At 48.0% G+C, this 21787-nt stretch overlaps 1 protein-coding gene across 1 annotated transcript in view; it reads left to right on the forward strand.

Moving 5' to 3' along the window:
* Positions 1–1012: 1012 nt before the first annotated feature.
* The window catches only part of LOC139393028 (uncharacterized protein KIAA0930 homolog), an 87795-nt gene continuing 67020 nt past the window's right edge, over positions 1013–21787 (forward strand). Inside the window, exons 1-2 of the mRNA XM_071141347.1 lie at positions 1013–1637; positions 18793–18944. Coding sequence (XP_070997448.1) covers positions 1496–1637; positions 18793–18944 — 294 coding nt within the window. The 5' untranslated portion in view covers positions 1013–1495. The remainder of the gene's footprint in view (positions 1638–18792; positions 18945–21787) is intronic.

Here is a 21787-nt window from a genome sequence, read left to right on the forward strand (position 1 = left end):
CTGTATCCTGTTTATTGAGCAGTCTGTATCCTGTTTATTGAGCAGTCTGCAGTCTGGTTTATTGAGCAGTCTGTATCCTGTTTATTGAGCAGTCTGTATCCTGTTTATTGAGCAGTCTGTATCCTGGTTTATTGAGCAGTCTGTATCCTGTTTATTGAGCAGTCTGTATCCTGTTTATTGAGCAGTCTGCAGTCTGGTTTATTGAGCAGTCTGTAGTCTGGTTTATTGTGGCCTAGGATAGAAATGACATCATCTTTTTTCTTTGCAACAATGACATCAGAGGGGGCTCACATGATTGGCTGTTCGATGCCAGCGACTCGGAGACACTTTTACAGCCACTGCGAGCCATGGGCCAATGACAAGCTGGAAACGGCAGAGAGCCTACAGAACATGAGATGAGCTGGGAGCGATGGTCGCTCCGTCTCTCACATAGAGATAGATAGAGGACTCATCTTTATACCGGTGTCATTATAGCGTCTGTGACAACATGGGAAGCTCCATTGAGGCTACAACCCATAGGAATCCTCAACCAACTGACTACTTTCAACTGTCAGGAGCATGGTGAAAACCTTCAATGTCGCTGCCCATGCCTAAAATCGCCATTTGGACACTAGAGGCCTCTAGCATTCTCTATGGTCTCACATTAATAATTGAGTCAATCTACAACATGATTTTTATCGGCCATTCTTCATCATATCGTGCGATAAACGCGGAACCAGGCTATTTATGGAAGATTGACATGAACTAATGCCTTGGCTTGTGCAGTAGTAGGCCTAGATATAAATTATGACATTAGAAAACGGACAGATGGGTTTGTAAGCCTACTGTACTGGATGTGCTGTAATTGACAGTTGTTGATTGTCTGGAAAAAAAAAAATAAACACTTATAAATAATTGCATCTAGAACTTGGAGGAATCCTGAAAACGGAGAAAAAAAACGTCTCGTACCAATTCCGTCATCTTCGGAGATCACCGGGAGCTCGCACCGAATATCCGCTGCCCCGCCTCCCCTCCCCTCTTCCCGTCAGCTCGAGACCAACGGAAACATCATAGGCCTGCCCGGCTGATCCACACGCGGGAAACGTATCTAGGAGACATACATACATTTGATTTGTTACAACGTGTCTGGTATTTGACTGTTTGCTAGAATGGTAATGTTCACCCAAAATATCCATTTATGAGAAATCGACGTAAATGGTAACTTCTCCTTTAAATGTTCTCTGTTGTTCTGCATAATATCCAGGAAGTGTGAGAGCATTCCTCCCCAGCTGATCCAGAGAGCCAGACGGAAGTCTCCTACTCAGAGGCTTTAACAGTCAGCGGTGACCAGACAAGGGGACCGTGTTATTGGTAAATATCGTCTGGAATAAATCGCGTGGATTGTCCGTGGGTGGTTTTAGTGGAGACACGGCCCGGTATCCCCACCGCCTCTGTCTTTCTCCCGGTCGGTCGGGTGGATCTGCCGTGGTAGGACTGTCATGAGCCCGGGCTGGGAATGGCATCCTCTCCCAGTGTTTGTAAGAAGGTCGGGCCGGTGGAGGAGAACGGAGAACCGGATCATTCTCTACAAGAGATGTTAAAGGCGATAGCCGACGAACGGAACCGTCTTACTGTCAGACAAGAAACTAGTGGACTTGGTGAGTAGAGGTTTACAATGTGCACTGTTGAATTGATTAGATCGGTGGCCTATCGCGCCTTGCAATATCACCAACAAATAGCTTGTTTGGTTACACGCTTCATGCTCATCCGGTTATGTGACTTTGTGACTGTAATTTGTAAGGGACAAACTCTCAAACCCTTGTTATTATCTGTAGAGTTTAAAGCAGGCAAACCTATATTTCCCCGCGGTTGGTTGCTTGTGAACCCGCCTACAAATTCCGACTGTTTTAACGTTTTAGAAACGTCGATCATCGCTTGCGAAACGGTTGCTGGTATATCAGCGCGAGAGAATCTTTCTATTGTAAAGACACTTACTGGAGCAGTTTAGCACAGATCCGGTTGAGGAACTACACTTCTTCCACGGTGATGCTTACCCACAGGTGTTCTGGGGATGCGACATGTAAACGAACTACAAAAATCTCTGAAACTGGAAACACTTATCTCCCTCACTAGCTTTAAGCACCAACTGTCAGAGCAGCTCACAGATTACTGCACCTGTACATAGCCCACCTATAATTTAGCCCAAACAACTACCTCTTTCCCAACTGTATTTAATTTATTTATTTATTTTGCTCCTTTGCATCCCATTATTTTTATTTCTACTTTGCACATTCTTCCATTGCAAATCTACCATTCCAGTGTTTTACTTGCTATATTGTATTTACTTTGCCACCATGGCCTTTTTGCCTTTACCTCCCTTATCTCACCTCATTTGCTCACATCGTATATAGACTTGTTTATACTGTATTATTGACTGTATATTTGTTTTACTCCATGTGTAACTCTGTGTCATTGTTTGTGTCAAACTGCTTTGCTTTATCTTGGCCAGGTCGCAATTGTAAATGAGAACTTGTTCTCAACTGGCCTACCTGGTTAAATAAAGGTGTTCTCAACTAGCCTACCTGGTTAAATAAAGGTGTTCTCAACTAGCCTACCTGGTTAAATAAAGGTGTTCTCAACTGGCCTACCTGGTTAAATAAAGGTGTTCTCAACTGGCCTACCTGGTTAAATAAAGGTGTTCTCAACTAGCCTACCTGGTTAAATAAAGGTGTTCTCAACTAGCCTACCTGGTTAAATAAAGGTGTTCTCAACTGGCCTACCTGGTTAAATAAAGGTGTTCTCAACTGGCCTACCTGGTTAAATAAAGGTGAAATAAAACATAAAATAAAAGTGTTGGTCCCTTGTTTTAATGAGCTGAAATAAAAGATCCCAGAAATGTTCCAGACAGCACAAAAAGTTTCTCAAATGTTGTGCACCACTTTGTTTACATCCCTGTTAGTGAGCATTTCTCCGTTACCAAGATATTCCATCCACCTGACAGGCGTGGCCTATCAAGAAGCTGATTAAACAGCATGATCATTACACAGGTGCACCTTGTGCTGGGGGACAATAAAAAGCCACTCAAATGTGCAGTTTTGTCAAACAACACAATGCCACAGATATCTAAATGTTTGAGGGAGAGTGGTATTGGCATGCTGACTGCAGGAATGTCCACCAGAGCTGTTGCCAAATAATTAAAAGTTAATTTCTCTACCATAAGCCGCTTCCAAAGTAATTTTAGAGAATTTAGCAGTACGTCCAACCGGTCTCACAACCACAGACCACGTGTAACCACGTCAGCCCAGGACCTCCACATCCGGCTTCTTCATCTGCGGGATTGTCTGAGGTGGAGGAGGGTGGGGGGTGCTGAGGAATATTTCTGTCTGTCTTTTGTTGGGGGAAGAACTCATTCTGATTGGCTGGGCCTGGCTCCCCAATGGGTGGGCCTAGCTCCTAAGTGGATGAGCCTATCCCCTCCCCTGCCCGGTCATGTGAAATCCACAGACTAGGGCCTCATTTATTTATTTCAATGGACTGATTTTCCTTATGAACTGTAACTCAGTAAAATCGTTCACTGTAGCTACGGCTGCCCAGTTTCTGAAACTAGCTACATCATAACACTGTAGCTACCTCTATCCAGTCTCTGAAACTAGCTACGTCATAACACTGTAGCTACGTCTATCCAGTCTCTGAAACTAGCTACATCATAACACTGTAGCTACCTCTATCCAGTCTCTGAAACTAGCTACATCATAACACTAGCTACCTCTATCCAGTCTCTGAAACTAGCTACATCATAACACTGTAGCTACGTCTATCCAGTCTCTGAAACTAGCTACAGCATAACACTGTAGCTATGTCTATCCCGTCTCTGAAACTAGCTACAGCATAACACTGTAGCTACCTCTATCCAGTCTCTGAAACTAGCTACAGCATAACACTGTAGCTACCTCTATCCTGTCTCTGAAACTAGCTACAGCATAACACTGTAGCTACCTCTATCCAGTCTCTGAAACTAGCTACATCATAACACTGTAGCTACGTCTATCCAGTCTCTGAAACTAGCTACATCATAACACTGTAGCTACCTCTATCCAGTCTCTGAAACTAGCTACGTCATAACACTGTAGCTACGTCTATCCAGTCTCTGAAACTAGCTACAGCATAACACTGTAGCTACGTCTATCCAGTCTCTGAAACTAGCTACATCATAACACTGTAGCTACCTCTATCCAGTCTCTGAAACTAGCTACATCATAACACTGTAGCTACCTCTATCCAGTCTCTGAAACTAGCTACATCATAACACTGTAGCTACGTCTATCCAGTCTCTGAAACTAGCTACAGCATAACACTGTAGCTATGTCTATCCCGTCTCTGAAACTAGCTACAGCATAACACTGTAGCTACCTCTATCCTGTCTCTGAAACTAGCTACAGCATAACACTGTAGCTACGTCTATCCAGTCTCTGAAACTAGCTACAGCATAACACTGTAGCTACGTCTATCCAGTCTCTGAAACTAGCTACATCATAACACTGTAGCTACGTCTATCCAGTCTCTGAAACAAATGCCGATGCTTCATGGCTTTAGACAAGGCTGTCTGTGTATCATAGTGCACTGACCAGTGGACTGATGAGGAATCAGGTGGCCTCATTGATCCTAAACAGTCGGCTATAGTGTTGTACAACTTGTGATATCCATGTGAATATTATTGCATCCCCAGGCCACCAGACTTGTCCCCGGCCAGGAGAAGGGGGGATTCTATATTTTGATATATTATTGGATCCCCAGGCCACCAGACTTGTCCCCGGCCAGGAGAAGGGGGGATTCTATATTTTGATATATTATTGCATCCCCAGGCCGCCAGACTTGTCCCCGGCCAGGAGAAGGGGGGGGGGGGGGGATTCTATATTCTGATATATTATTGCATCCCCAGGCCGCCAGACTTGTCCCCGGCCAGGAGAAGGGGGGGGGGGGGGATTCTATATTTTGATATATTATTGCATCCCCAGGCCGCCAGACTTGTCCCCGGCCAGGAGAAGGGGGGATTCTATATTTTGATATATTATTGCATCCCCAGGCCACCAGACTTGTCCCCGGCCAGGAGAAGGGGGGATTCTATATTTTGATATATTATTGCATCCCCAGGCCACCAGACTTGTCCCCGGCCAGGAGAAGGGGGGATTCTATATTTTGATATATTATTGGATCCCCAGGCCACCAGACTTGATATCTGGGTGTTCAACTTTGGCATCAGGAAGTTATTTTTGGACCTTTTTTGAAAACCACATGATAGAAACATTTTAAAAATTGATGTTTCAGGCGATACCACAGCAACCGCAGGGAGCTTGGCTCATGGATAGAAACAACATCAGTAACTGTGTTTTCTTTCTTCTCAATGTTTCTGTACCACGGCTGCCTCCTGAACGAGTCCATTCTCATTGTAATGTCACCCACAGCTGCACACCTGCCTGAAGGCTCATTATCATATGAAAAACCCTTAGAGATGAGCTCCGGCGAGGTTATTCATGAATAAAAATGAACCCAAATCGTACATTTTTTAAAAGCAGCCAGAAAGCAGCTGGTGTGGAAACAAAACGGGTGTGTTCATTAGTGCGCATTGAAGAAAAACAGAAACGTTGCACAATTCCAGGTCGGTCCCTCGACGTTTCAGCACCTCTGTTTCCGTTTGCCTCCTAGTGGTTACACGCCACGCTCGTCAACGGGCCTTTAGTTGGCGATGAGGCACGAGGGCGGTGTGGTATATGGCCGATATACCACGGCTAAGGGCTGTTCTTAGGCACATCCATGTAGTGCTGTTCAAGATAACACATTCCTGTAAAAATGAGCCTTTTGTAATGAGCAGCAGGTGTGTTCTACTGTCAGTTCTGTGAATACTGAGGGTACAGTATTTTTTTAATTTAACATTTTATTTAACTAGGCAAGTCAGTTAAGAACAAATTCTTATTTACAATGACGGCCTACCGGGGGAACAGTGCCTGTTCAGGGGGCAGAACGACAGATTTTTACCTTGTCAACTCGGGGATTCGATCGATTCAGCAAACTTTCGGGTTACTGGCCCAACTCTCTAACCACTAGGTTACCTGCCTCCCTCCTGTATGACCATCTAAATATAGTCTCTGGTATCCCAATGTGGACTGAAGACCGGATTATCTCTCTCTGAGTGTCAAGGTGAATGTGAACGCAACATCTAGGCTCGTCTACAAAAAGTCCTTGGTTCAACAGCGTAATCTGAGGGAGAACCTCAGAACACTAATCTGCATTCTACACTAGAAACGTGGTGATTTTGCCAAGCGTTTGTTTGTCTCTCAGTAGTGGTATTGTTCTGTCAGGGACGTGTCATCTGTATTCCGTTCTCAGCATGACGTCGCCGCAGAGCGCTGGGCCTCGTGTCAATATGATGTCACCACAGAGCGCTGGGTCTCCTTGTGTCAATGTCTTTCTCTCGTTCTCGATCTGTCTTTCTCTGAGGCATTTTACACATCTAATCAATAGCTCTGTTACTGTTATCACTGAAGGATTAGGATGGATGGACATTTTAAAATATAATGACTAGTTGAACGGCAGCATGAATAGCCAGTGTCCGGGACAAGGTACCACGTCTGGTGAACTGGTCAAGGCTCGGTAGCCGCAGGCAGAACAGCAGAGACTGGATCAGCAGCACGACCAGGTGGACTGGAGACTGGGTACAGCCAGGAGTCATCAGACCAGGTAGTCATGAGAGAGGGTCTTAGGGCTCAGGTCCGTCTGAAGGGGAGAGGGAGAGAGATGGGAGAATTAGAGGTCATTAATTAATGAATTAAGATCACACAGGACACCAGATAGGACAGACTGACCCTCGCCCCCCAGCACATAGACTGTTGCAGCATACAGTGGGGCAAAAAAGTATTTAGTCAGCCACCAATTGTGCAAGTTCTCCCACTTAAAAAGATGAGGCCTGTAATTTTCATCATAGGTACACTTCAACTATGACAGACAAAATTAGGAAAAAAATCCAGGAAATCACATTGTAGGATTTTTTTATCAAATTTATTTGCAAATTATGGTGGAAAATAAGTATTTGATCACCTACAAACAAGCAAGATTTCTGGCTCTCACAGACCTGTAACTTCTTCTTTACGAGGCTCCTCTGTCCTCCACTCGTTACCTGTATTAATGGCACCTGTTTGAACTTGTTATTAATATAAAAGACACCGGTCCACAACCTCAAACAGTCACACTCCAAACTCCACTATGGCCAAGACCAAAGAGCTGTCCAAAGGACACCATCTTTTTAAGTGGGAGAACTTTGGCACAATTGGTGGCTGACTAAATACTTTTTTTGCCCCACTGTACATACTGGAGACTGAGATGGGGGAGCGGACACTGTGGCCCTGCCTGGTGATGGGCACTAGGAGTAGTGCAGAACCGGTTTCTATGTGGGATTTAAAAACAGGAACAGCATCATCCGCTGTGAAAGCTTTCCCTCTGACCACGGCTTTCCAAAGGTTATTAAAGGATAGAGACGACCAAGGTGTTGACACCATTTTTGTTGTTGATTGGCTTCCACATGTTGTTCTGTGGGGACCTGCTCGGGGCCCTGCTCGGCTGTGATGTGGAGTCTGTAACAGTCAGACGCAGGATGGTTTGAGGACTCTACTGTCTTTGTCTCTATAGGACCCTGGTCCCCTGTATCATAATGCTGTATGTCTCTATAGGACCCTGGTCCCCTGTATCATAATGCTGTATGTCTCTATAGGACCCTGGTCCCCTGTATCATAATGCTGTATGTCTCTATAGGACCCTGGTCCCCTGTATCAGAATGCTGTATGTCTCTATAGGACCCTGGTCCCCCTGTATCAGAATGCTGTATGTCTCTATAGGACCCTGGTCCCCTGTATCAGAATGCTGTATGTCTCTGTCTCTATAGGACCCTGGTCCCCTGTATCAGAATGCTGTATGTCTCTATAGGACCCTGGTCCCCTGTATCAGAATGCTGTATGTCTCTATAGGACCCTGGTCCCCTGTATCAGAATGCTGTATGTCTCTATAGGACCCTGGTCCCCTGTATCAGAATGTTGTATGGCTCCTATGGGCGCAGCCAAACAGATGGATTTTTGTTGGTGGTCTGTGCGCCTGTGGAGTGGGTCTAATTTGGCAAACATGTCTCCCGTCAAGACTTCAACTCATCTGATCTTTATTTGTTGTTTGTGAAAATGGATGGACACGTCATCTCTGCTGTCCCTCACCGTAGAACTCCCATTGAGGAAGCTTTTGGATATCACGGATCCAGATCAACGGGCCAGTTGGCCACGGCCCTCTGACTCCCTGCCCCACTACCCAGTCCTCTACTCTAGTTACTGATGGCCACGGCCCTCTGACTCCCTGTCCCACTACCCCAGCCCTCTACTCTAGTTACTGATGGCCACGGCCCTCTGACTCCCTGTCCCACTACCCCAGCCCTCTACTCTAGTTACTGATGGCCACGGCCCTCTGACTCCCTGTCCCACTACCCAGTGCTCTACTCTAGTTACTGATGGCCACGGCCCTCTGACTCCCTGCCCCACTACCCAGCCCTCTACTCTAGTTACTGATGGCCCTCTGACTATGACTCCCTGCCCCACTACCCAGTCCTCTACTCTAGTTACTGATGGCCACGGCCCTCTGACTATGACTCCCTGCCCCACTACCCAGCCCTCTACTCTAGTTACTGATGGCCACGGCCCTATGACTCCCTGCCCCACTACCCAGTCCTCAACTCTAGTTACTGATGGCCCTATGACTCCCTGCCCCACTACCCAGCCCTCTACTCTAGTTACTGATGGCCCTATGACTCCCTGCCCCACTACCCAGCCCTCTACTCTAGTTACTGATGGCCACGGCCCTCTGACTCCCTGTCCCACTACCCAGTCCTCTACTCTAGTTACTGATGGCCACGGCCCTCTGACTCCCTGCCCCACTACCCAGCCCTCTACTCTAGTTACTGATGGCCCTCTGACTATGACTCCCTGCCCCACTACCCAGCCCTCTACTCTAGTTACTGATGGCCACGGCCCTCTGACTCCCTGTCCCACTCCCCCAGTCCTCTACTCTAGTTACTGACGGCCACGGCCCTCTGACTATGACTCCCCGCCCCACTACCCAGCCCTCTACTCTAGTTACTGATGGCCACGGCCCTATGACTCCCTGCCCCACTACCCAGTCCTCAACTCTAGTTACTGATGGCCCTATGACTCCCTGCCCCACTACCCAGCCCTCTACTCTAGTTACTGATGGCCCTATGACTCCCTGCCCCACTACCCAGCCCTCTACTCTAGTTACTGATGGCCCTCTGACTATGACTCCCTGTCCCACTACCCAGTCCTCTACTCTAGTTACTGACGGCCACGGCCCTCTGACTATGACTCCCTGCCCCACTACCCAGTCCTCTACTCTAGTTACTGATGGCCACGGCCCTCTGACTCCCTGCCCCACTACCCAGCCCTCTACTCTAGTTACTGATGGCCACGGCCCTCTGACTCCCTGTCCCACTACCCAGTCCTCTACTCTAGTTACTGATGGCCACGGCCCTCTGACTCCCTGCCCCACTACCCAGCCCTCTACTCTAGTTACTGATGGCCCTCTGACTATGACTCCCTGCCCCACTACCCAGTCCTCTACTCTAGTTACTGATGGCCACGGCCCTCTGACTATGACTCCCTGCCCCACTACCCAGCCCTCTACTCTAGTTACTGATGGCCACGGCCCTATGACTCCCTGCCCCACTACCCAGTCCTCAACTCTAGTTACTGATGGCCCTATGACTCCCTGCCCCACTACCCAGCCCTCTACTCTAGTTACTGATGGCCCTATGACTCCCTGCCCCACTACCCAGCCCTCTACTCTAGTTACTGATGGCCCGCTGACTCCCTGCCCCACTACCCAGCCCTCTACTCTAGTTACTGATGGCCCTATGACTCCCTGCCCCACTACCCAGCCCTCTACTCTAGTTACTGATGGCCCTCTGACTCCGTGTCCCACCACCCAGTCCTCTACTCTAGTTACTGACGGCCACGGCCCTCTGACTCCCTGCCCCACTACCCAGTCCTCTACTCTAGTTACTGATGGCCACGGCCCTCTGACTCCCTGCACCACTACCCAGTCCTCTACTCTAGTTACTGATGGCCACGGCCCTCTGACTCTCTGCCCCACTACCCAGCCCTCTACTCTAGTTACTGATGGCCCTATGACTCCCTGCCCCACTACCCAGCCCTCTACTCTAGTTACTGATGGCCCTCTGACTCCGTGTCCCACTACCCAGCCCTCTACTCTAGTTACTAATGGCCCTATGACTCCCTGCCCCACTACCCAGCCCTCTACTCTAGTTACTGATGGCCCTCTGACTCCCTGCCCCACTACCCAGTCCTCTACTCTAGTTACTGATGGCCCTATGACTCCCTGCCCCGCTACCCAGTCCTCTACTCTAGTTACTGATGGCCCTATGACTCTCTGTCCCACTACCCAGTCCTCTACTGTAGTTACTGATGGCCCTATGAATCCCTGTCCCACTACCCAGTCCTCTACTCTAGTTACTGATGGCCCTATGACTCTGACTCCCTGTCCCACTACCCAGTCCTCTACTCTAGTTACTGATGCTGTATGAGCATCTTGAGGAGGACTCCGGTTTATAGGATAATGAGGTCCTGTGTCATGAATTATCTCCCTCTGTCTCTCTCCTCTTGTGTCTCTCTCTCCTCTCTCCTCTCTCTCTGTCTCCTCTCTCTCTGTCTCTCTCTGCCATTCAGAGGGACCTACTGTTTGTCTCATATCTGTTAACAGGAGACAATGGGAGGCTGTTAACCAACAGACAAGGGACACACTCAATATGTTTAGTTTAGAAAACGTTCATGTCCTCAATGAGGAGATACATTTGTCAGTAATTCCAGTACATACAGACCACATCCCATAAACAAGCAGAACACATAGCAGAGGAAAGAGGATGAGTGATGTTTTAAACATGTCCTGTCTTTGTTCTACTACACTTTATGATTTAGACTGTCAGAGCTCGTTGGACGATCCAGCGTTAACCAGTTAACAAATGGGTGGGCTATTTAACCAGTTAACCAGTTAACAAATGGGTGGGCTATTTAACCAGTTAACAAATGGGTGGGCTATTTAACCAGTTAACACCTTGTTATTCTCCACTGGGACGTCAGTCAGTCTTAGAAGACCAAGTTAGTCTGTCTAATCTCTTTGATGAGGTACCACGTCTGGCTGTGTGTGTGTGTGTGTTCCTCTGTGACAACAGTATGTGTTTTATGTTGTAGTTCCCTGTTTGACAGACCACATCAGAGCGCTGGTCTTGTAGTATAAAGTCAACTGAAATAGTTAAAAAAGAAATAGTCACATTATAGCCTAACATTTTGACTGAGGAAACACAAGAATAGATCTTGGTGATTCTCCTGTTGTCATGAGGTGTTCTAGAACAGAGCAGTGTTCTAGAACAGAGCAGTGTTCTAGAACAGAGCAGTGTTCTAGAACAGAGCAGTAGGAGGTAGTAGGAGGCTTCTTGTATCTGTGTCTGTGTTGCACCACGTTGGAGAAAACAGGCCCTGCTCCTTTCGCTTCTCTCTCCCCCTCTCCTCCCTCTCTCTTCCTCCCCCTCTCCTCCCTCTCTCTCCCTTCCCCTCTCCTCCCTTCTCACCTTCCCCACCTCTCTCCCCACTCCTCTCCCTCCCCCTCTCCTCCCTCCCTCCTCACACTCTCTCCCTCCCCCTTCTCTCCGCCCCCTCTCCTCCCTCCCTCCTCACACTCTCTCTCTCCCCCTTCTCCCTCCTCACCTCTCACCTTCCCCCTCTCTCTCCCCCTCTCCTCCCTCCCCCTCACCTCTCCCCTTCCCTGTGTAGTGAGGGGAGTGGAGAAGGCTGTGAAGGGAGAAACGGTGAGCTCATGGTTGAGTCCAGAGGACAAATCAGTGGTCAAATCCTGCTGCTGTCAGCATCCTGGATGAACTCCCTCCCCCTCTCTCTCCCACTCCTCTCCCTCCTTGTTTTTCCATGAGATATCGAGGAGGGGAGAACAGAGGACAACACTGCAGGACAAGGACAAACTCATCAGTCGTCTCCAGGATTGTCTCACTATCTGCCAGACAGCAGTGTGTCTGTCACTTCTAGCCAGTCTTGTGTTCCTCTGGTGTGGAAGAGGTATTGATTTGGAATCAGTCCTCCTCTGTCCTCCTCCAGGCTCAGGATGAGACACAGGCCTACCTCGTCTCACTTCTCTCCTTGCTCTAGATCAGAACAGTGTGCCATTTGGCACGGAGCCTGAGCCACACAGTGATGAACAACCTCTGTGGTGATTCTCTCCTCCAATCAGCATCGGGGGGAGAGAGTTGTTGAGGTTCTGTTGTGACATCAAGGGATGGCAGGGTAGAGGTTCTGTTGTGACAAGGGATGGCAGGGTAGAGGCTCTGTTGTGACAACAAGGGATGGCAGGGTAGAGGTTCTGTTGTGACAACAAGGGATGGCAGGGTAGAGGTTCTGTTGTGACAACAAGGGATGGCAGGGTAGAGGTTCTGTTGTGACAACAAGGGATGGCAGGGTAGAGGTTCTGTTGTGACAACAAGGGATGGCAGGGTAGAGGTTCTGTTGTGACAACAAGGGATGGCAGGGTAGAGGTTCTGTTGTGACAACAAGGGATGGCAGGGTAGAGGTTCTGTTGTGACAACAAGGGATGGCAGGGTAGAGGTTCTGTTGTGACAACAAGGGATGGCAGGGTAGAGGTTCTGTTGTGACAACAAGGGATGGCAGGGTAGAGGTTCTGTTGTGACGTGACACAACAAGGGATGGCAGGGTCTCTACACACACTTTCTCTATGCGTCACTTATCTCACTCTCTACACCCTCTCTCTCTCCACCCTCACTCTCTCCACCCTCACTCTCTCCACCCTCACTCTCTCCACCCTCACTCTCTCCACCCTCACTCTCTCCACCCTCACTCTCTCCACGCACTATTACCCAGCAAAGTTAAAGCTCAGTGTTTCACTTCCTGACTCTCCCTCTCCTGGGCCCTTGGCTGGTTAGCTAGGTGTTGTGGTTGGGGGGGGCCCTTGGCTCGTTAGCTAGGTGTTGTGGTTGGGGGGGGCCCCTCGGCTGATTAGCTAGGTGTTGTGGTTGGGGGGGCCCTCGGCTGGTTAGCTAGGTGTTGTGGTTGGGGGGGCCCTCGGCTGGTTAGCTAGGTGTTGTGGTTGGGGGGGCCATCGGCTGGTTAGCTAGGTGTTGTGGTTGGGGGGGCCCTCGGCTGGTTAGCTAGGTGTTGTGGTTGGGGGGGCCCTCGGCTGGTGAGCTAGGTGTTGTGGTTGGGGGGGCCCTCGGCTGGTGAGCTAGGTGTTGTGGATGGGGGGGGGGGGCCTCGGCTGGTTAGCTAGGTGTTGTGGATGGGGGGGGGGGGCCCTCGGCTGGTTAGCTAGGTGTTGTGGATGGGGGGGGCCCTCGGCTGGTTAGCTAGGTGTTGTGGTTGGGGGGGAGGCCCCTCGGCTGGTTAGCTAGGTGTTGTGGATGGGGGGGGGGGCCCTCGGCTGGTTAGCTAGGTGTTGTGGTTGGGGGGGGGGGCCCTCGGCTGGTTAGCTAGGTGTTGTGGTTGGGGGGGGGCCTCGGCTGATTAGCTAGGTGTTGTGGTTGCGGGGGGAAGCCCTCGGCTGGTTAGCTAGGTGTTGTGGTTGGGGGGAGGCCCTCGCCTGGTTAGCTAGGTGTTGTGGATGGGGGGGGGGGGGGGGCCCTCGGCTGGTTAGCTAGGTGTTGTGGATGGGGGAGACCCTATTCCAAACCTTAACCCTAACCGTAAACAGTCAAAATGAATGCCTGAACTTAACCATCGAGTTTTGAAGTTTATGGACAAGTGTTCTGAAGTGAGACCGTGAGAAATATACACATTTAAAAACCTTTTACCCTTTTGTCCACAATCTGGTGATATCTGGTAGTTAGTCTTGTCCCATCGCTGCAACTCCCCTACGGACTCTGGAGATGCGAAGGTCGAGAGCCGTGCGTCCTCCGATACACGATCCCGCCAAGCCACACTGCTTCTTGACACACTGCTCGCTTAACCCGGAAACCAGCCGCACCAATGTGTCGGAGGAAACACCATCCAATGACGAAGTCAGCTTGCAGGTGCCCGGCCCGCCACAAGGAGTCGCTAGAGCGCGATGCGACAAGGATATCCTGGCCGGTCAAACCCTCCCCTAACCCGGACGACGCTGGGCCAAACCCTCCCCTAACCCGGACGACGCTGGGCCAAACCCTCCCCTAACCCGGACGACGCTGGGCCAAACCCTCCCCTAACCCGGACGACGCTGGGCCAAACCCTCCCCTAACCCGGACGACGCTGGGCCAAACCCTCCCCTAACCTGGACGACGCTGGGCCAAACCCTTCCCTAACCTGGACGACGCTGGGCCAAACCCTCCCCTAACCCGGACGACGCTGGGACAAACACTCCCCTAACCCGGACGACGCTGGGCCAATTGTGCGTCGCCTCATAGGTCTCCCGGTCACGGCCGGCTGTGACACAGCTTGGGATCGAACCCGGGGCTGTAGTGACACCGCAAGCACTGCGCCACTTGGGAGACAAGACCCGTGAGCTCTTGTTGCTCATGGAAGCAGTCAGGTGGTGGGTGAGTCGTGGTCACTGATGACTGGCCTGTGTGTGTGTATGTGACTATCCTGATGACTATCCTGTGTGTGTGTGTGTGTGACTATCCTCAGTAGCCTGTGTACTGGTGTGTGTGACTATCCTGATGACTAGCCTCAGTAGCCTGAGTCTCTGTCAGGGGGAGAAGTTGTTGATGAGGAGAATTCCTGGAAGCAGTGTCCGATTGGCTGGAGGTTTCATATAACTGCTGAAGTGTCTGTTAGCTCAGCCTCCCGGGTAGATATGATATGCTGGCTGCATTCTGTACTCTGGTGGGGAATGTTCAGCAGCGCTGTCAGATTGTGTGTGTTGGGGCTCCCGGGTGGCGCAGCATCTCAGTACTAGAGGCGTCACTACAGACGCCCTGGTTCCCATCCAGGCTGAATCACAAGCGACCGTGATTGGGAGTCCCATAGGGCGGCGCACCATTGGCTCAGTGTCGTCCGGGGTAGGCCGTCCATTGGCTCAGTGTCGTCCGGGTTTGGCCGGGGGAGGCCGTCCATTGGCTCAGTGTCGTCCGCGGTTGGCCGGGGTAGGCCGTCCATTGGGAGTCCCATAGGGCGGCCCACCATTGGCTCAGTGTCGGCCGGGGGAGGCCCACCATTGGCTCAGTGTCGTCCGGTGTTGGCCGGGGGAGGCCCACCATTGGCTCAGTGTCGTCCGGTGTTGGCCGGGGGAGGCCCACCATTGGCTCAGTGTCGTCCGGTGTTGGCCGGGGGAGGCCCACCATTGGCTCAGTGTCGTCCGGGGTTGGCCGGGGGCGGCCCACCATTGGCTCAGTGTCGTCCGGGGTTGGCCGGGGGAGGCCGTCCATTGTAAATGTAATCGTTTGTTCTTAACTGACTTGCCTTGTTATATAAAGGTAGAATAAAATAAAACAATCAGGCTCAGGAAATGTAGTGGTATTTCAGTTCCCTTTTGTTCTGTCTGTAGAAACTAGACTCGTCTGAGAGGAACAAAGGCTTCAGTTTCAGCATTTATGGTGTCAGCATTAAGAGGAGATTTTCTTTGAATAATGTACAAGTTATTTGAACCAAATGCGATCTTTTTGACACCACGTTATTCGTCAACAATAATGAATTTCCAAAATTGAAGCGATCAAAGCCAGACAGCGCTTCAGTAGATTGAGTTACACTGAATTGAATCTCACTGTAATGAAATGGCATGGAGGAATGTGTTTCTCTGAATGAGCAGTTTAAACTGAATGGCCATTTTGTGTCAGAAGCTGCTGTCTTCCATTAGAGAAGAACCCTGTCTGTCTCCGAAATGGTAGCCCTATTGCCTATATAGTGCCCCAGTGAAACTATATGGAATGGAAACTACTGAGTCTATGGGCTCTGGTCAAAAGTAGTGCACAATGTACAGAGCCTTCAGGAAGTATTCACACTCCTGGACTTTTTCCACATTTTGTTGTGGAAGTGGGATTAAACTGGATTCTGTTGTCATTTTGTTGTGGAAGTGGGATTAAACTGGATTCTGTTGTCATTTTGTTGAAGTGGGATTAAACTGGATTCTGTTGTCATTTTGTTGAAGTGGGATTAAACTGGATTCTGTTGTCATTTTGTTGAAGTGGGATTAAACTGGATTCTGTTGTCATTTTGTTGAAGTGGGATTAAACTGGATTAAGTTGTCATTTTGTTGAAGTGGGATTAAACTGGATTCTGTTGTCATTTTGTTGAAGTGGGATTAAACTGGATTAAATTGTCATTTTGTTGAAGTGGGATTAAACTGGATTCTGTTGTCATTTTGTTGTGGGATTAAACTGGATTATGTTGTCATTTTGTTGTGGGATTAAACTGGATTCTGTTGTCATTTTGTTGTGGGATTAAACTGGATTCTGTTGTCATTTTGTTGTGGGATTAAAATGGATTCTGTTGTCATTTTGTTGTGGGATTAAACTGGATTATGTTGTCATTTTGTTGTGGGATTAAACTGGATTCTGTTGTCATTTTGTTGTGGGATTAAACTGGATTCTGTTGTCATTTTGTTGTGGGATTAAACTGGATTATGTTGTCATTTTGTTGTGGGATTAAACTGGATTCTGTCGTCATTTTGTTGTCAACGATCTACACAAAATGCGCTGTCAAAGTGCTTAACAAATTCTAACATATTTGTAAAGCACTTGTATATCTTGATTATATAATTATTCATCCACTTTAGCAGTGATTACAGCTGTGAGTCTTTCTGGGTAAGTCTCTTAATAGTGATTACAGCTGTTAGTCTTTCTGGGGACGTCTCTAAGAGCTGTGAGTCTTTCTGGGTAAGTCACTAAGAGCTTTGCAAACCTGGATTGTACAATTTTTTGCAATTTTTTTTAAGTTCTTCAAGCTCTGTCAAGATGGTTGTTGATCATTGCTGGACAGACATGTTCAGATGTTGCCATAGATTTCCAAGCAGATGTAAGTGAAAACTGTAACTCAGGAACATTCACTGTCTTCTTGGTAAACAACTCCAGTGTAGATGTGCCCTTGTGTTTTAGGTTGTTGTCCTGCTGAAAAGGGGAATTCATCTCCCAGTGTCTGGTGGAAAGCAGACTGAACCAGGGTTTCTCTAGGATTTTGCCTGTGTTCAGCCATAACATGATCCAGCCACCACTATACTAGACAATATGAAGAGTGGTACTCAGTGTTGTATTGGATTTGCCCCAAACATAACACTTTGTATTCAGGACATGAAGTTAATTTGCCAATTTCTTTTGCAGTTTTACTTTAGTGTCTTGTTGCAAACAGGAGGCATGTTTAGGGATATTTGTTATTCTGTACAGGCGTCCTTCTTTCCACTCTGTCATTTAGGTTAGTATTGTGGAGTAACTACAATGTTGTTGATCCATCCACAGAGTTTCTCCTGTCACAGCCATTAAACTCTGTAACAGTTTTAAAGTCTGTGTCATTTAGGTTAGTATTGTGGAGTAACTACAATGTTGTTGATCCATCCTCAGTTTCTCCTGTCACAGCCATTAAACTCTAACTGTTTAAAGTCACTATTGGCCTCATGGTGAAATCCCTGAGTGGTTTCTTTCCTCTCTGGCAACTGAGTTAAGGATGCCTGTATCGTTGTAGTGACTGGGTGTATTGATACACCATCCAAAGTGTAGTCACTCCACCGTGCTCTAACGGATATTCAATGTCAGCTTTTTAACATTTTTACCCATCTACCAATAGGTGCCCTTCTTTGCAACGTAAAACCTCCCTGGTCTTTGCGGTTGAATCTGTGTTTTGAAATTCACTCCTCGACTGAGGGACCTCACAGATAATTGTATGTGTGGGGGTACAGAGACGTGGTAGTCATTTAAAAAATCATGCTAAACATTATTATTGCACACAGAGTGAGTCCATGCAACTTTATTATGTGACTTGTTAAGCAACATTTTGACTCCTGAACGTATTTAGGCTCCTTGACATAACAAATGGGGTTGAATACTTATTGACTGAAGATATTTCAGCGTTTCATTATGAATTAATTTGTAAAAAATGAATAAATCTAAAAACAAAATTCCACTTTGGCATTGTGGAGTATTGTGTGTAGATCAGTGACCAGATAAAATGTCAATGTGATCCATTTACAATGTCTGTAACACGACGACATGTGGAGAAAGTCGAAGGGTGTGAGTACTTCCTGTAACACGACGACATGTGGAGCAAGTCGAAGGGTGTGAGTACTTCCTGTATGGATGCCGTTTAGGATGGACAGTAGAGGTCGAAAAATCCTAATCGGTCGACCTCTAATGGAAAGCCTGAGATTTAACATCACCTCCAGTCCATCTCCCTGAGGACCAAAGCCAATAGTCACCTAGACTTATTACAGTAGACCGTTTCTCTTTGAGTTTACTGTAAACCAGGAGTGGTCCCGTCCTCCTCTTGCTCTGATAACTGTGGTAGGACCGTTCCAGGGTGTTTTAAGGTCTGACCTCTGTGTTTTCTGATCCAGGGTGTTTTAAGGTCTGACCTCTCTGTGTTTTCTGATCCAGGGTGTTTTAAGGTCTGACCTCTGATCTCTGTGTTTTTTGATCCAGGGTGTTTTAAGGTCTGACCTCTGATCTCTGTGTTTTTTGGTCCAGGGTGTTGTAAGGCCTGACCCCTGACCTTTCTGTGTTTTTTGATCCAGGGTGTTTTAAGGTCTGACCTCTGATCTCTGTGTTTTTTGATCCAGGGTGTTTTAAGGACGACCGCATCGTGTTCTGGACATGGATGTTCTCCACGTACTTCATGGAGAAGCTGTCGCCGCGGGAACAGGACGACATGTTGTTTTACGTCCGCAGGAAGCTGTCATACGTCAGCCCCGACCAATCAGAGGGCAAGAAGGTGAGTGAGTGAGTGAGACTGTCTCTGGCAGAAGTTGTTTTCCCTTCACCTCAGTGTGTGTGTGTGGTTTGTTACTGTTGCTCTGGGACACAGTATAGTACAGGGTGTGTTACTGTTGCTCTGGGACACAGTATAGTACAGTGTGTGTGTGTGTTACTGTTACTCTGGGACACAGTATAGTACTGTGTGTGTGTGTGTGTGTGTGTTACTGTTGCTCTGTGACACAGTATAGTACAGTGTGTGTGGTGTGTTACTGTTGCTCTGGGACACAGAATAGTACAGTGTGTGTGGTGTGTTACTGTTGCTCTGGGACACAGTATAGTACAGTGTGTGTGGTTTGTTACTGTTGCTCTGGGACACAGTACAGTACAGTGTGTGTGTGTGTGTGTGTGTGTGGTGTGTTACTGTTGCTCTGGGACACAGTATAGTACAGTGTGTGTGTGTGGTTTGTTACTGTTGCTCTGGGACACAGTATAGTACAGTGTGTGTGTGTGTGTGTGTTACTGTTGCTCTGGGACACAGTATAGTACTGTGTGTGTGTGTGTGTGTTACTGTTACTCTGGGACACAGTATAGTACAGTGTGTGTGTGGTGTGTTACTGTTTCTCTGGGACACAGTATAGTACAGTGTGTGTGTGGTGTGTTACTGTTGCTCTGGGACACAGTATAGTACAGTGTGTGTGGTGTGTTACTGTTGCTCTGGGACACAGTATAGTACAGTGTGTGTGGTGTGTTACTGTTGCTCTGGGACACAGTATAGTACAGTGTGTGTGGTTTGTTACTGTTGCTCTGGGACACAGTACAGTACAGTGTGTGTGTGTGTGTGTGGTGTGTTACTGTTGCTCTGGGACACAGTATAGTACAGTGTGTGTGGTTTGTTACTGTTGCTCTGGGACACAGTATAGTACAGTGTGTGTGGTGTGTTACTGTTGCTCTGGGACACAGTATAGTACAGTGTGTGTGTGTGGTTTGTTACTGTTGCTCTGGGACACAGTATAGTACAGTGTGTGTGTGTGTGTGTTACTGTTGCTCTGGGACACAGTATAGTACAGTGTGTGTGTGGTGTGTTACTGTTGCTCTGGGACACAGTATAGTACAGTGTGTGTGTGGTGTGTTACTGTTGCTCTGGGACACAGTATAGTACAGTGTGTGTGGTGTGTTACTGTTACTCTGGGACACAGTATAGTACAGTGTGTGTGTGTGTGGTTTGTTACTGTTACTCTGGGACACAGTATAGTACAGTGTGTGTGGTGTGTTACTGTTGCTCTGGGACACAGTATAGTACAGTGTGTGTGGTTTGTTACTGTTGCTATGGGACACAGTATAGTACAGTGTGTGTGGTGTGTTATTGTTGCTCTGGGACACAGTATAGTACAGTGTGTGTGGTGTGTTACTGTTGTTCTGGGACACAGTATAGTACAGTGTGTGTGGTGTGTTACTGTTACTCTGGGACACAGTATAGTACAGTGTGTGTGGTGTGTTACTGTTGCTCTGGGACACAGTATAGTACAGTGTGTGTGGTGTGTTACTGTTGCTCTGGGACACAGTACAGTACAGTGTGTGTGTGTGTGTGTGTTACTGTTGCTCTGGGACACAGTATAGTACAGTGTGTGTGGTGTGTTACTGTTGCTCTGGGACACAGTATAGTACAGTGTGTGTGTGTGGTTTGTTACTGTTGCTCTGGGACACAGTATAGTACAGTGTGTGTGGTGTGTTACTGTTGCTCTGGGACACAGTATAGTACTGTGTGTGTGGTGTGTTACTGTTACTCTGGGACACAGTATAGTACAGTGTGTGTGGTGTGTTACTGTTGCTATGGGACACAGTATAGTACAGTGTGTGTGGTTTGTTACTGTTGCTATGGGACACAGTATAGTACAGTGTGTGTGGTTTGTTACTGTTGCTATGGGACACAGTATAGTACAGTGTGTGTGGTGTGTTACTGTTGCTCTGGGACACAGTATAGTACAGTGTGTGTGGTGTGTTACTGTTGCTCTGGGACACAGTATAGTACAGTGTGTGTGGTGTGTTATTGTTACTCTGGGACACAGTATAGTACAGTGTGTGTGGTGTGTTATTGTTGCTCTGGGACACAGTATAGTACAGTGTGTGTGTGGTTTGTTACTGTTGCTCTGGGACACAGTATAGTACTGTGTGTGTGTGGTGTGTTACTGTTGCTCTGGGACACAGTACAGTACAGTGTGTGTGTATGTTACTGTTGCTCTGGGACACAGTATAGTACAGTGTGTGTGGTGTGTTACTGTTGCTCTGGGACACAGTATAGTACAGTGTGTGTGGTGTGTTACTGTTGCTCTGGGACACAGTACAGTACAGTGTGTGTGGTGTGTTACTGTTGCTCTGGGACACAGTATAGTACAGTGTGTGTGGTGTGTTACTGTTACTCTTGGACACAGTATAGTACAGTGTGTGTGGTGTGTTACTGTTACTCTTGGACACAGTATAGTACAGTGTGTGTGTGTGGTTTGTTACTGTTGCTCTGGGACACAGTATAGAACAGTGTGTGTGTGTGGTGTGTTACTGTTGCTCTGGGACACAGTATAGAACAGTGTGTGCGGTTTGTTACTGTTATTAGTGGTGACCAGTAACCAGTCTGGATATTCTGAGACCTGTATTAGTGGTGACCAATAACCAGTCTGGATGTTCTGAGACCTGTATTGGTGGTCACCACTCTAACCAGTCTGGATGTTCTGAGACCTGTATTAGTGGTGACCGCTAACCAGTCTGGATATTCTGAGACCTGTATTAGTGGTCACCACTCTAACCAGTCTGGATGTTCTGAGACCTGTATTAGTGGTCACCACTCTAACCAGTCTGGATGTTCTG

Source organism: Oncorhynchus clarkii, chromosome 33, assembly GCF_045791955.1.
Source record: "Oncorhynchus clarkii lewisi isolate Uvic-CL-2024 chromosome 33, UVic_Ocla_1.0, whole genome shotgun sequence".
Taxonomy (NCBI): domain Eukaryota; kingdom Metazoa; phylum Chordata; class Actinopteri; order Salmoniformes; family Salmonidae; genus Oncorhynchus; species Oncorhynchus clarkii.